This window comes from Oryzias latipes, chromosome 8 (genome assembly GCF_053564925.1).
Source record: "Oryzias latipes strain Hd-rR chromosome 8, Olatipes_Hd-rR_3.1".
Classification (NCBI taxonomy): domain Eukaryota; kingdom Metazoa; phylum Chordata; class Actinopteri; order Beloniformes; family Adrianichthyidae; genus Oryzias; species Oryzias latipes.
Window position 1 is genome coordinate 12,264,686 of NC_136244.1, and position 13,419 is coordinate 12,278,104.

Genomic DNA, 13,419 nt, shown 5'->3' on the forward strand with positions numbered 1-13,419 from the left:
AGCGGAGGTCAACATAGTGAGCTAAACGGCTGGGGGTTAGCTGTTTTATTTTTTATTTTATGATAATTATTTTTTTACCAACAGCCAGCGCGCATGGTGGTCGGCTGTTGGGTCTAGAATTGCGCTTTATTGTTTTATTTAATTGGGTCACTTTTGGACACTGCGACTAGTTGCTGGATAGCATATTTGGAGCTCGTCTCGTGCTTTCAGGTGAGTGGACATTCAAAGGAATATCCTGCAATGCGCTTTTTGTGCTGAGGTTAGCCGTTGTGTTTTGTCAGCGCGTGGCTAGCAGGCTGCCGTAGCAAAGCTAAAACCAAGCTTAAATTAATTAAAACACTCCCTCAGTCGCTGGTGTGAGCTGTTTAAGGGATTAGAGCGACTTTATAGAAAGCTGCAGCCGCATATTAGTGTTCGAAACGGTGCAGGATGCCTCGTTGAGGTTTGATATATGCTCAACAGCTAAGTTTATTATGTGAGTGGATGCGTAGTCTCTGTCTCAGGTGTGTTCCTCTTCCTGCATAACCTGTCTGCCTGCTTAAAATATTACTTAAATAATTCTGCGTTCACAGCTGACCTTTTAAAACTAATTGTTATTCTTAGATGTTTTATATGGAAATGTGTTTTTCCTTTTAAAACATCATCTCGACCAATAAATGTAAACTAAAGTTTGATGGTAAACTTGACGCTGAGTCTCCAGGCCCTGATTTCTAAAAGTGTCCGCTACAGTTTGGTTTTGGAGCAAAACAATTTATGAGTTATGAATTTATGCACCGTCCAAATAATATACTTTCCACTGTAACCATTTTGAACCATTTTCTTCAGGTTCAAAATATAAAAATATGACCAGCTAGGCCGGATATAGGCATGTGCAAAGAGGGGTAATGGTCCCCTAAATGGCCCACAAAAATCCACACTTGAGTAAATAAATAAAAATTACAAAGAATAACAGACAGATGGACAGATAGACATACATAAAAAGATAAATGCGGCCAAACACGCACCCTGTGCAGCTTGTGCCTGTCCCCAGCCTGGTAAATGCAGAGCAACGAAGAGAATTCAACATAAAACGTATAAGCCATAGCAAATCGATCAAAGAACTTTGTTTTTGTACTGTTGCATATTCAAAACCACTGAAAACTAACCCTTTGTTTTGACCAGCTGAGCCGACACACAAACAAATACCATTAACTAAGAATTTTCTCCGCTCCCGTGCGTTTATATTTTTAGACATGGTGAAGCTGACAAAAGCCAAGACTTTCCAGGCTTATCTGGACTCCTGCCACCGCCGTTACAGCTGCGTGCACTGTCGCGCCCACCTGGCTAACCATGACGATCTTATCTCCAAGGTACTGCCAGCCTTCAATCCTCGTAATCTTTTAAAACTAGAGCATTAAAACGGGTTCTATTTCTTTTGCTGTTGCTGACTTCCTGTTTCTTTGTCTCCTAGTCTTTCCAAGGCAGCCAGGGAAGAGCATACCTCTTTAACTCTGTGTAAGTGTGTTACTTTTGGTGGATCCTTACAAAATATCCTTCCAAATACGTTACTTTAGTTGCACAATCTTTTCGCTAACAAATACATTATTTGTACTATTCGCCGTAATGCCTCCCTTTGAAAGATATTTAATAAATCTATACATTTTGAATTTCTGTCTTGTAGTTTCTATTCTGGTTGTCCTATAAAACAGATTCTTAGTATTTAGATGTGTTTACATAAACTGCAGCATTAACAAAAACAATTTGCTTCAGAGAGGACCTTGAAGTTGAATGAGTGCATTTTAGTCATGCTTCTGTTGGGTTAGTGGGTCAGGAAAACGCAGAGATGTGGGGCTGTTGAACAACATTAACCCATAATCTAATAGCAAGTTCCTTTCTGTTTACACATAAATCGTTTAAGGTGAGGCATGAAGCAGCAAAGGTGTCCTTTGTGACCTCTTTTTTTCCCAAATAAGGAAGTAATAACACAGGTTTCTAAGGGGAACTGCTAAACTGAGATTGCTGCAGTTTGTGAAGTGTTTTTTGTTTGAAAGAATCTGGTTGTTTGCCTGCAGGGTCAATGTTGGCTGTGGTCCTGCAGAGGAGAGGCTGCTGCTGACGGGACTTCACGCAGTGGCGGACATCTACTGTGAAAACTGTCACACCACACTCGGCTGGAAATATGTGAGAACCCCCCTCATCCATGTGATGTTCTCTTGAAGTCATCTCTGCAAAATGTATTGGCATAAAAGTAATTTTATTAAAAAAAAATCACATGTTCCACCTTTTCGTCAGCTTAAACTCAGTGAGCGCTACACTCAGGTGAACTGCGGGATGGACAGATTTCTCGTCTGCAGACAGAGGAGGAGAGGAAAAATGAAATTACCAGAAGGAGAGCAAACTCATATGAAGCAGTTTACACAAAACGTTTACTCGCCATGTAGCGACTAACCCTCTAACTTTTACTCGCTAAAGAGGAGAAAATGCTCGCTACTGGCGAGGGTTCATTTCAGACCTTTAAAAAAAGAAAAAGCCCCAAAAGTATGAAGTAGTCATTCATTAAGCATAAAGAAAAAGCTACATGTTTGTGTAGATGCAGAAGAGTTTCTGTGATGAAACAAAGACTGCCCTATTTGGTTTGGAAGGTGCAATATCCATTTATTCAACTTAATTACACATGTACATTATTTCTATATGGCTGTATAAGAGCAATATAAGTTATTTATTATTCACAATGAAATATTACATTGGGCTATAGACACCAGGTCAATCTATTGCCCTACGACAACACTCATGTACATATTTGAGATGTTATCTTTACGTTTTTCTCTGTAGATTATATTTAAAATGTATTTAAACGTTCTATCATGACTTTTATATAGTCCTTTAAACCCTTAAACGCTAAAAAACGGGAAGAAATCAACAGGTTATAGTAAAATAAAGAAGATGGAGCTGTTGAATGTTTTTTTATTTGTCAAGTGAAATAAATCAGGAAGCATTTCTGCTTCTAAATCATGTCAAGATGATTCAAAGATTTTGCTTTGGTCAAACCTACAGCTGTGCTCAGTCTTTGCTCCTTTCTCAGAGTTTTTCATTTCTTATACCAAGTTTCATCAAACCTATTTCTAAAGTTCCTTTTACCAACCACTATGCACCCTTTTTTTCTGCAGGAGCAAGCCTTTGAACTCAGTCAGAAGTACAAGGAGGGGAAGTACATCATTGAACTCTCCCACATGATAAAGGACAACGGTTGGGACTGAGAGCAGACTCGTCATTGTTTTTTCTCAAAACGTTGCATCCCCTCCACTTAAAAGGGTTACTGTGTAGCTTCCTCCTTCTATGCTCAAACCATCGCTGTGCCACACTTTCACTTCATTCAGCTTGGAAAAGAATTGCACGTGATGCCTTATCTTCATCTTCTTCACGTTTTCCTTGGGCAAACGCAACACATTTGCTGATTCTGATTTCCCAGTTGTTAGTAGCGCTGGAGCATGAACTGAATAAGTGCATGGTTTGTGTGCGTGTGTGTGTGTGTGGGAAACATTGGGAGTTGTAGTCACTCAGCCACCAATTCTGGTCTGATTTTAGTGCAAAAGCTGTCAACGATTTTAAAGTGACCTCCAGAGAGTTTGGCTCCATTGTGATGCGGCTCCATGCAAGACAAGGAACTAGATCTGGAGAATGGAATTGAAGAATTGGGGTACTTTTGCAGCAAAGGAGCACATCTCCATGTCACGCGGCTTGAATAGTGTTTATTATCAAGATTTGTTTTAACTCGGATCATCTTGGGGTTAAGAAGGGTTTTGCAAAGAGCAGCAGGAGAGCTCTTTTTGTTTTAATCTTTTTTTTTAGTATTTTTCTTTCTTTTTTTACATTAAGATGGCAATCTGGGTGTTTATATTTTATTGCTAAAGCTTTCAAAAATCTCCTGCAAGAATCCTTACATCTCGACTGCAAGTCTTCCTCTGCACAGCTGTAACTTTTAGTATGTGCTGGCACGATTTGCAGTGCATGCCGAGGCCTTATAAGCTGGATAGTGTCGACAAGCTTAAGTTCGGAAGTTTCTTTTTAAGTTATCGCTGCACATGTGGGAATTCCTTCACATAACGCTAATGAAATCTATATTCATTACATATTTTCTAATCCTGAGCTGTCCCTGCAGATACATTAGCTATACTGTGTCAAATTGTGAAAATGTAGAATATTTTTGGTGATTTCTGATATTTGCATCAAAATGTTTTTATTTTAACCTGTTCTTTCAATAAACTACAGTTTGCCATTACATTGTAGTTGTTTGTTTTTTAAATTTCTTTTCTATTGTATTCTATAATTTAAAAAAACAGTTTTTCTTTATTCAAATAGAAATGTGGCTTGACAATTGTTAAGCAAAGAGAAAAAAGTGTTTGAGAGTTTCACATTAAAAATAATGCACATCTGTTCAGTTGCTCTCTTCTATTATTCCAGAATAATGTTGTGCAAGTGGACATGCACAACAAAATGTGGGAATGATTTCTTCAGGAAATATCTGGCTCTTAAGTGTTTTCTTTAAACATTTTGTTTTTTTTTAATCAATCAAGAAGCTTCTGACCAGCTGCCACATTATGATGATACCACTTCTGTGTTTGTTGGAAAACTTTATTTTTTTTGCTCTTACATATTCAATCATCAAACTTGTATTTTCCACTGGTCTGCCTTCACAGCTGATATTTGGGATTTACCTGTGCATTAAGTTTAGCCAATGTAAGTTGCAGTTGCGTACCAAAAAAAAACTATTTCCCTTTTTTTCTGAAGCGTTATTCCACTTTTATCTTTGGCCAGCAGATGGCAGTGTGGAGCACACCATTGAATCTATCATCCAGTCTGGCAGAAATGATTGATTTTGGGCCCTTTTTTTATACCTTGAAATCCAAACTTTTTTCCCCTAAGATATACACAAAGTAAATAAAAAGATCAGAACGATATCCATCTTGGATACATGATAATATTGAGCTTTTAAAGTACTGTTTGTATCTGTAATGGGAGAATGACTTTTATGCAGACGAACTGACTAACTTCATCTGTATGAAGGAGTAGAGGAGCAGCAATGTCCATTATATTCTGAGCCTGTGCGGTAAGTTATGCTGTTAATTGTTCTTGCTATACATTTTTACTCATTAACCAGCATATTCTGGAATAAAACCAAACAAGAACTTTTATGACATTATAGTTTTATACAAGTTTTTTATGTCAAAGGAAAAAAGGCAGTCTTCTCTGTTGCATCCACTTGTTTTTCTACTTGCTATATTCAATTCCCAGAAATGAAGACCTGCATTTCATGTCACCGTAGTTTTTCCATTACCCCCCCCACACACACACATGCACATTTTTCAAATGACATTTTAAAATGTAAATATTTTATTTTTTTAGTCTGTTATTCAGAAACAGGTTGCAGTTTTATCTAGTAATATATATATATATATATATATATATATATATATATATATATTTACACACACACACGTTCACTGAATTCACAATCACGTTGGAGTTAATGCAGCTTGGTGAAACATTTTCTTGAAGATGCAAAGAACAGCTGAGGATCAGGAGCAAATCCCATGAGTTCCAGAACTGTGGCCTTTATTTCCTCCCCATGACCAATAAAGGCCACTTCAAACTGAGTGAGCTTCTCATTTAGAAGATAGTGAACCGCTAAATATGCATAGACCATTTTTATTTGTTATACACAAATACTTTATAAGCTATAAATACTTTAACACATAAATAACAAACTATTCTGACAAATCATAATAAATTATGTGTAAAAGTTTTAAAGTCCTCTTTTGATCCATTGTAGAAGCGTTCCCATTTTAGTTATTTATGATTATGGGGTTTGAATCCAAAATGTAAAAAAATCTGTGTTGTTCAAGAAAAAAGTTCTTTAGAAATTCACCTCTGAGTTGTGAGTGGGACTGTTGGTGCAGAGCAACCATTGACTATCAGAGAGCAATCCCGCCCCCCCCTAGCTTATTTTCTACGTCATAAAAAAGCTCTTTTTCAAAAAGTATTTTTCCGTCTGCTCCTGATTCATGACACTTCGACTAAAGAGATACTCAAAAATGAAATATAAGTATACTATATGTACACATATCCTGATTTTTATTGTGTCCTGAAAATGTGTATGTATATATATATATATATATATATATATATATATATATATATATATATATATATATATATATATATATATATAAAAAGAAGTAGTGTCCCTTACTTGGCGTGCACTGAGAAACACCCATTTTTATATTCTTTATTTCTTTAGTGTCACCTTGACAGTAGACCTCCACTCGACTGTCTCCAGTTTTTCTGTGAGCTCGTCTCCTCACACTGAAAAGCAGAATTATTTTTCGTTGTGCTTGAAAACCACAGTTCAGTCATTTTGTGGTGGTTTCTGAACATTTGGTACCTCATGATTGTTGTGCCAGCGTGTAGTGACGACTAGCGTTCCAACTGCAGTCAGTGCACTTGCAGCAGATCATACCAACATTTATGATGAGCTGGACTAAATACCGTACAAAACGCACCACGAGCGCCCGACACACATAATCACAATTTAAGTCATTAAATGTATTTATTTTTAATGACATTTAACGTTGTCGTAAATATCGGGGAACAGACGGCTGTTGGAGCGGAGCCCACCTGCTCCAGTGGAATTGGATCTTTCCGGGATGGCTGGTCACGTGACTTTTCCCGTTTCGCCATTTTCCTCTTCTACACCGGTGTTCCCGCTGGCAGAGTCATTTTTGCCGTCCTCACAGTCTTTTTTTTAAAAACCTGCCGAGAGCAGACGGTGGGACAGGGGACTCCCCCTCGCAAAGAGAAGATAGTCTGCCCCGTAGCGTTGTTATCGCCCCGAGAGAGAGAAGCGCGAGAATGTCTTCTGAGGAGAGCCCCGAGTACTCGCCTTTCTTCGCTGTGATGGGAGCCTCTGCGGCCATGGTCTTCAGCGGTAACTACACCAGCTTGTTCCCTTCACGCCTTCGTTCCACCCCTATTTAAGGCTGAGTACGCGTTTACAGGGGGGTTGGGATTCACACGGGGGAGGTAAAGCCGACGTATGAGTGAAGAAAATCCGCGTGGTTGGGTGTAGAGGCGGCCGCTGAGCGCACACCTGTCGTGGATGCGACTGTGAGGCGGAGAAGCTGCTCCTCCGACCGCAAGCAGCTGACTGCAGGCCGTCTGTCTGTCTGTCTGTGGCGCTGATGTCACAGCAGGCTCCATCTCTGTTAGCTTAGGGTCCTCGTTGTTCACAGGCTGCAGCTCTGAGCTGCTGACGCAGACCATCAACCAGGTGGGAGCTCTCCCGCTCGAGCCAGAAGAAGTCTTTTTTTTTTTAATCTTTCATAATAAATGTACAACAATCCACCTCAGTATATGACATTCTCAAATAAACTAAAAATAAGACCGTTTTTCAGCTGCTTTTGCTATTAAATAAAACCCCTTCGGCTTTTAATGTGAAAAGGCGGAATGGAGGCCTGTGATGTTTAAGGGAAGATCTGCCCCTCCGTCCATCCTGATGCTCCTCTGCTGATCCTCTTGAACATCCAGCCACCCATTCAAATACCCAACTCTTTGGAACACATTTATTTTGGTTGGGAGGGATTAAAAACAATGTAATCATGCATTTAAAAGGTCATTGCACATGTTTTGTGGTTATTTTTACATTTCAAAAATATATATTCTTTTTAACTTTTTAAGGTTGCAAATATTAAGGTGCATAGTTTTCTTTCTTTCTTTTTTTATTTAAAGGGATTTGTCCATTTTTATTTATGCATTTTCCTGGTCACATGTTCGAATTCTGATCTATTTCCAAAGCACTCCCAGTTTTCTTCTAATTACAATAATGTCATTTTTAGCCAAAACCCCCAAACCTGTGTCTTTTTCTAGGTCTAAGGCTTTGTCAGAATTCCCGCCCTTCTTCCTAACTACTAAAAAACTTTATAGTACAGGACTATCCAGTGCACTGCTCACTACTTTGCTTTTTTTAATCGGCAAATAGGGCGTCACAGATTTCCCAAAGTCCAAAAAACAAATCCAGAACATTTTAGGAAAACTATTTATGAATCCACTGTGTTCTGATGATGAAAACTTGGATAGTGTCTAAAAATAAATTAAAATAACCTTTCTTTTACATGAACAATCCTTCAATTGCAGTGCATTGTTGTCTATATTTGACAATTTAGTGAGAATCAATGCACACTGGATTTCTTTGCAGAGACTTCTGGAAAATGTCTAGGGCCCTCAATTTTGAAATAGTAGATCTGGACAGCACTACAAAAGGACAAACGCACAAAGTAGTGATGGACTTCTGACCAAACGATAGTTTCTGAAGAGCAGCAGTATTTCATAATCAATTTGCCTTTGAGCTGTCCTGACTGTTGGCGTGGAGTAAGCCCACCCCCCATTTCCCGTCACCCATCTGTTAACAAGCTCTCCTGCTAGCTTATAGCCTCTGAAAACCACCAACATCAACAAAAAGCAATATTGGAACTATCCAACCGTACAGTTGGACGACGTTAACAATGGCGTGCATGGATCTAGTCGCCTACCAGTGGATACATCGGGATTGAGCAGAGCAGGGAGCTTGCGGCCTGCAGATTGTAGCTTCTAGGTCACATGCATAATCTTTTTCCAACATCATTGTTTGTCTGCTCCTGACAGACAACGATTTAAAGACGGAAATACTCGGAAATAATGTTTTAAGCTTAAATTTCCTTATAAATGTTCATTATTAGAAAAATACCAAAAGAAACATGTCAACAACACCAAAAATATGATTTATGTGCTTAAAATAATGCAACCTTTTCTTGAACTTAAATTTCCACATTTTACATTCAAGATGCATTTTTAACAAAAATTCAGGTACATTTTGTCAACCAAACAAACTATTTTAATACTGAGATGGATGTAAGATTATCACAATTGTAATAGTTTTAAGAACACAATTGGGAAATTACTTCTTAGGTCAAAGAAATTACATTTTAGTGGTATTTGACACTTGTGTGGAACCTGAAGATGAGAACGTCAATTGACTTGCATCAGTTAAAAAAACTAACTGTATGGAATAAGATCTATGCTGCACAGATCTAGGAAATTCTCCATTTCCAGCAGCATCTATGTTTTTCATATTCTTGAATGAAAATATTTTAAAGAGGTAATATTATCTCCCAATCAAATTGAGTAATCAGGAATGAAAAGTGTTCAGTTAAATCACACGATGGTTTGCTAGGAGGCATCTAAAGAAAACCTCTTTGAAACCTTCCCTGCAGCCCAGTGTGGTGATGGCGGCATCACCCTGTAGGGATGCCTCTGATTTAAACATCTTCCCCCCCCCCACACACTCACACAAAACAGTCTAAACGGACTGAAAGATTTAAGAGAAACATAAACATTCTTGACACGAGTCCTTCTGGAGTGCCCTTGAATATTAGCTTTGTCAGCGGTTACATTTCCTTTTAGTGGGACGACAGCCTGAAACCTTCTTTTTTAGAAAAACTGGAACCTGCTGTAGTGATCCAACCAGAATCTGGATCCGATCCCAGACAAACTAATGAAGCGTAGAAGCTTCTGGAATGAAGAGCCTTTCTGAAACAGTCAGCTAGAATCCAGTTTTTCATGTTGGTGTTTTCAGTCTGAAAGTTAACAGTAGGACCTGACCCCCATTTTAATGCCCCCCCAAAGGTTTTTCTGTCAATCACCAGATTGGTTAATCAAAAAAGCACTTTTGCCTGGACTTTACTAATTAATGAAGCATATTTTCTCAGTTGCTGCTGTCTTTAAAACCCACTTGTGGTTTGAACTTGTTCTTGTGGCATATTTCTGATGATGGAGAAGATATATATAAAGTGAAGGTTTTATTCAGTATTTCTTTAAAAAGATTTTATTTGTTATGTAGTAATGTGATGGACGGGCCACAAGCCCCCCCCTGCTTCGGTCCGTTCTGATGCATCCACTCATATTCAAATAGATCCAAGTCTGACTTCGTTTTCCTCGTCTGAACTGGCATCTGGCTGAAAACTGTGCGGCTGGACGGCTCAAAGATTGCTCGCCGTTTTTGCTGCTCCGCTAGTTTTAGGTTGGGGGTTTGAAGGGCTGTAAGTTAGTGGGAGAGAGTGTAAACGGAGATCTCTCAGAAGCGGGGAAGGGGGGACGGTTGCTCCACACAAACAGTTCAACTCAAAGGAGAATTTCTGATGAACTACTAAAAAACTACATTTTAAACAGAGAAAATGGCTAAAACAATCACAATTAAAAGACCACTGGCAACACTTTAAAAATGGATCAAAAGATGATCGAAGTAGGAATTTTTAATCCGCACATTTGTATTTCCATGATGTCAAGTGATCTTCAATGTTTTCTGAAGAAGAGCTTATATCTGCCACACAGCTGGTTTGTTGAATGTGCTGCTGTCCCTGCTGCCTTCTTACTCGATTTGAAACCGTCTAGTTTATATTTAGCCTCATTTTCTCATAAGGACACTGCTCTGTTGAGGAGTGGATGGACGTGAATTGAATTATGGTCACGTCATCAGAACAGGAAGTTGCTGGATTGTTTCCCATTAGCAAGGTCTTTATGGTTAAATTCAAAGGTGAAGAATACAAACAATTTCTCATCACCTGTCATTTTTGGACATTTCGATTGAAATTGTATTTATTTAAAACTCTAGAATAATTGACTACCATATATATATAAAGCATTAGTGGATCCTGCATGTTCAGGTTACTCACACCATCTTCTATTTGTTCCTATTCTGCCCCAAAACAGGCAGTTTAGGCGACTGATGGGCAGGCGTCTGACATCTTTTGATCTAATCATTTTTCCAACACATTTAATCTGTACGTGGCATGGATTTACATAAAAATAAAGCTCCAATCTTTGTCAGTTGTGTTGATGCATGTGTAGAATCATACTCCGTCTTTTCCATGCAGCATTAGGAGCGGCGTATGGGACGGCAAAGAGCGGCACAGGCATCGCTGCCATGTCTGTGATGCGGCCGGAGCTCATCATGAAGTCCATCATCCCCGTGGTCATGGCTGGTATCATAGCCATCTATGGGCTGGTGGTAGCCGTGCTTATAGCAAACAACATCTCTGAGAGAGTCAGCCTTTACAAGTAAGAAGAGCCTCCCTTTGATTTGCTGCTAACACGTTCATATATGTTGGGGAACATTATTCTCTGCTTCTCTCTATCAGGAGTTTCCTGCATCTTGGCGCTGGCCTGAGCGTGGGCCTGAGCGGTCTGGCAGCTGGGTTCGCCATCGGCATCGTGGGCGACGCCGGCGTGAGAGGCACTGCTCAGCAGCCACGGCTTTTCGTGGGCATGATCCTGATCTTGATTTTCGCTGAGGTGCTGGGGCTCTACGGCCTCATCGTGGCCCTCATCCTATCTACAAAATAAATGTCTCCATCCAACTCCCATCTCATTCATTCCACATCCAAGCAGCAAGAACAAATAGGAGATTTTCACCTTCTTCCATAACACCGTCTGGGTCTGACAGGATGGGATGGCGTGGAGAGATAATGGTGGTCAACGTTGACGGCTTTGGCCTCGGTAGATCTATTCCATATTGCTTTGAGCCGTCCAGCTCTGTCAGGTCTGGTGCGCACAGAACTGGCATGAACATGTACTGTTTGTTGTGAGATGATGTGTGGACAGTCTGCCTGATATATCGTCTATTCTTAAAGTGTACAGTGATCCAGAGTCCCCCCCCCCCCTAGTATACGTAGTTACCAGTTTGTGCTGTGAGTGTGAATATCGGTGTGTACCCCTCTCCACACCTCCTTCCTCTGATTTTTCTGTCTTTCGTTGGTGGTTTTTAATCGTCATCTTTGGTTTTCAAGACTGCTGAAACATTGTGGACACTAGTATTTATTTATTTATTTATTTTCATGTTCGGGGGACCATTCTTGAATCGCAGATCTTTTTTTTTCTTACTATTTATGTAAAGAGAGGAAAATTCTAAAAATGTCTAAATGGAAAATTGTTTATTAAATACCCTATATACATAATAATATATAAATGATCTGTGTATAGTTAGATTCAATGCACCGTTGGTAATTGTTCTCAAAATTCCTCTGGATATAGTGATAAATATTGGAGGATGTTCACATGAAGAAGACCGTATGTGAGCGTGAGTGCTTTGACTGTAACGTCTGCAAGTGGATTCATGTTTAAGATGACATTCCCAAATACTAGTATTGTTTATCTGTAGTGCTGCTGTCTTGTTTTTTTTTTTTTTGGTTTTGTTTTTTCTGTTCTTTGTTTAAAGTGAGAGCTCACTGTTCAGCCATGCCTGTCAGATTTCCAAATAAAACTCAACTTCCTCCAGAACTTGCATGTGAAGTCACTTTATTTTGAAATGCTTTGGTTTGTTTTAACACCAATGTTTTCTCATGAAAAAATCACAAATTTGTAAAATAATTCACCAAATATACATTTTAAGAACACCTTCAAAGGCCAGGCTTGTGACAATATCTGTTAATATTAGGTTTAATGATTTAAAAAAATCCATATCTATTTTAAGTTTAACTTATTTAGAAAGTTCAATTTACTGATTATTATTTTTACCAGACAAGTGAGCTGCAGGCAAACACCCTTAGAGAAAGAAAACAGCCTAAAATAAATGAGGTTTTAATTTGAAATCTATTCAACAAACTTCCTTTTTTAAAGGATATTTAATAAATCGGTAACAAGCCACCTAAGCAGTGAGGTTTGGTCTTTTTGCATGAAAACATTTTTATATAGCAGATTTGAGGAAAGGAAGATTCAAAGATGTTTGGAAAAATCCAAATGTGCCGTCTTTAATATCAAACCAGCACATTATGGTGCTTGACTGTATCAATTGAACAATGCAAATGCATAATATCTCAATCGAAGAGCATTAAACTAGACAAAGAATTTAAGGAAACATCAACAAAAAATTTAAGAGTCTTTGGTTTGAACAGGAAGTTCTTATAGTTCCAGTTTGTTGGGGTTTAGTAATTGCCAGGTTGATGTTTACTATTTGAACAGCAGGGGGCAGACTTGCACTGTTTATACTTTGAAAAACTTTCTAGGGTCTTTTTTGCTTAAAATATTTATTATGACCATTTTAATCTAAAGGCTTTACAAAATCTAAACTAATAAAAAAAAAGTCAAAATTTCTCTGGGATGTAAGCTTATTTTCTGTGGCAAGATGGCCCCTGCGATTGACACCCTTTGTGATGTACGTTTCTCCCTAAACTCTTTGTGGACATTATGCCGTTTAAGGTGGCAAAAAGGTCATTTTAATATTTTTTCAAAAAACTAATAGATAAGTCTGCTTCGAACCACATTAGCAGATTGTAAATTAGATAATCTGCAACATCTGGTGTTTTGTAACCTGAAAAGATATCATATTTACAATTCAGCGAAATTCAGTTACAG

General features: G+C 38.6%; 2 protein-coding genes and 1 long non-coding RNA gene across 4 annotated transcripts; 2 read left to right on the forward strand and 1 right to left on the reverse strand.

Annotated features, from left to right (window-relative positions):
- The first annotated feature begins 160 nt into the window (after positions 1-160).
- Positions 161-4,258, forward strand: ypel3 (yippee-like 3). Of its 2 annotated transcripts, none has more exon segments than NM_001104710.1 (5): positions 161-210; positions 1,231-1,349; positions 1,451-1,494; positions 2,052-2,160; positions 3,147-3,391. In NM_001104710.1, coding segments are annotated over 4 exon segments (360 nt in total). In that variant the 5' UTR covers positions 161-210; positions 1,231-1,232; the 3' UTR covers positions 3,237-3,391.
- Positions 4,259-6,681: 2,423 nt separating this feature from the next.
- Positions 6,682-12,345, forward strand: LOC101159507 (V-type proton ATPase 16 kDa proteolipid subunit c). The gene is made up of 3 exons (XM_023957671.2): positions 6,682-6,964; positions 10,944-11,127; positions 11,208-12,345. Exons 1-3 carry the CDS (start codon positions 6,889-6,891, stop codon positions 11,410-11,412), a joined length of 465 nt encoding a protein of 154 aa, XP_023813439.1. The 5' UTR covers positions 6,682-6,888; the 3' UTR covers positions 11,413-12,345.
- On the reverse strand, positions 6,717-7,526 carry LOC144994281 (uncharacterized). Its single transcript, XR_013657734.1, has 2 exons — positions 7,127-7,526; positions 6,717-7,006 (listed from the first exon to the last, which is right to left on the reverse strand). It is a non-coding gene; the product is annotated as an uncharacterized LOC144994281 (long non-coding RNA).
- Positions 12,346-13,419: the final 1,074 nt, after the last annotated feature.

What these genes read in the sequence shown, in the direction of transcription:
- ypel3 (XM_078950800.1), top strand. Translation starts at nt 1,233, where the DNA reads ATGGTGAAGCTGACAAAAGCCAAGACTTTCCAGGCTTATCTGGACTCC. An exon ending in ATGACGATCTTATCTCCAAG is followed by an intron (nt 1,350 to 1,450) that starts GTACTGCCAGCC and finishes TTTGTCTCCTAG; the next exon opens with TCTTTCCAAGGCAGCCAGGG. An exon ending in GCATACCTCTTTAACTCTGT is followed by an intron (nt 1,495 to 2,051) that starts GTAAGTGTGTTA and finishes GTTTGCCTGCAG; the next exon opens with GGTCAATGTTGGCTGTGGTC.
- LOC101159507 (XM_023957671.2), top strand. Translation starts at nt 6,889, where the DNA reads ATGTCTTCTGAGGAGAGCCCCGAGTACTCGCCTTTCTTCGCTGTGATG. An exon ending in TGCGGCCATGGTCTTCAGCG is followed by an intron (nt 6,965 to 10,943) that starts GTAACTACACCA and finishes TTTTCCATGCAG; the next exon opens with CATTAGGAGCGGCGTATGGG. An exon ending in GAGAGAGTCAGCCTTTACAA is followed by an intron (nt 11,128 to 11,207) that starts GTAAGAAGAGCC and finishes TCTCTCTATCAG; the next exon opens with GAGTTTCCTGCATCTTGGCG.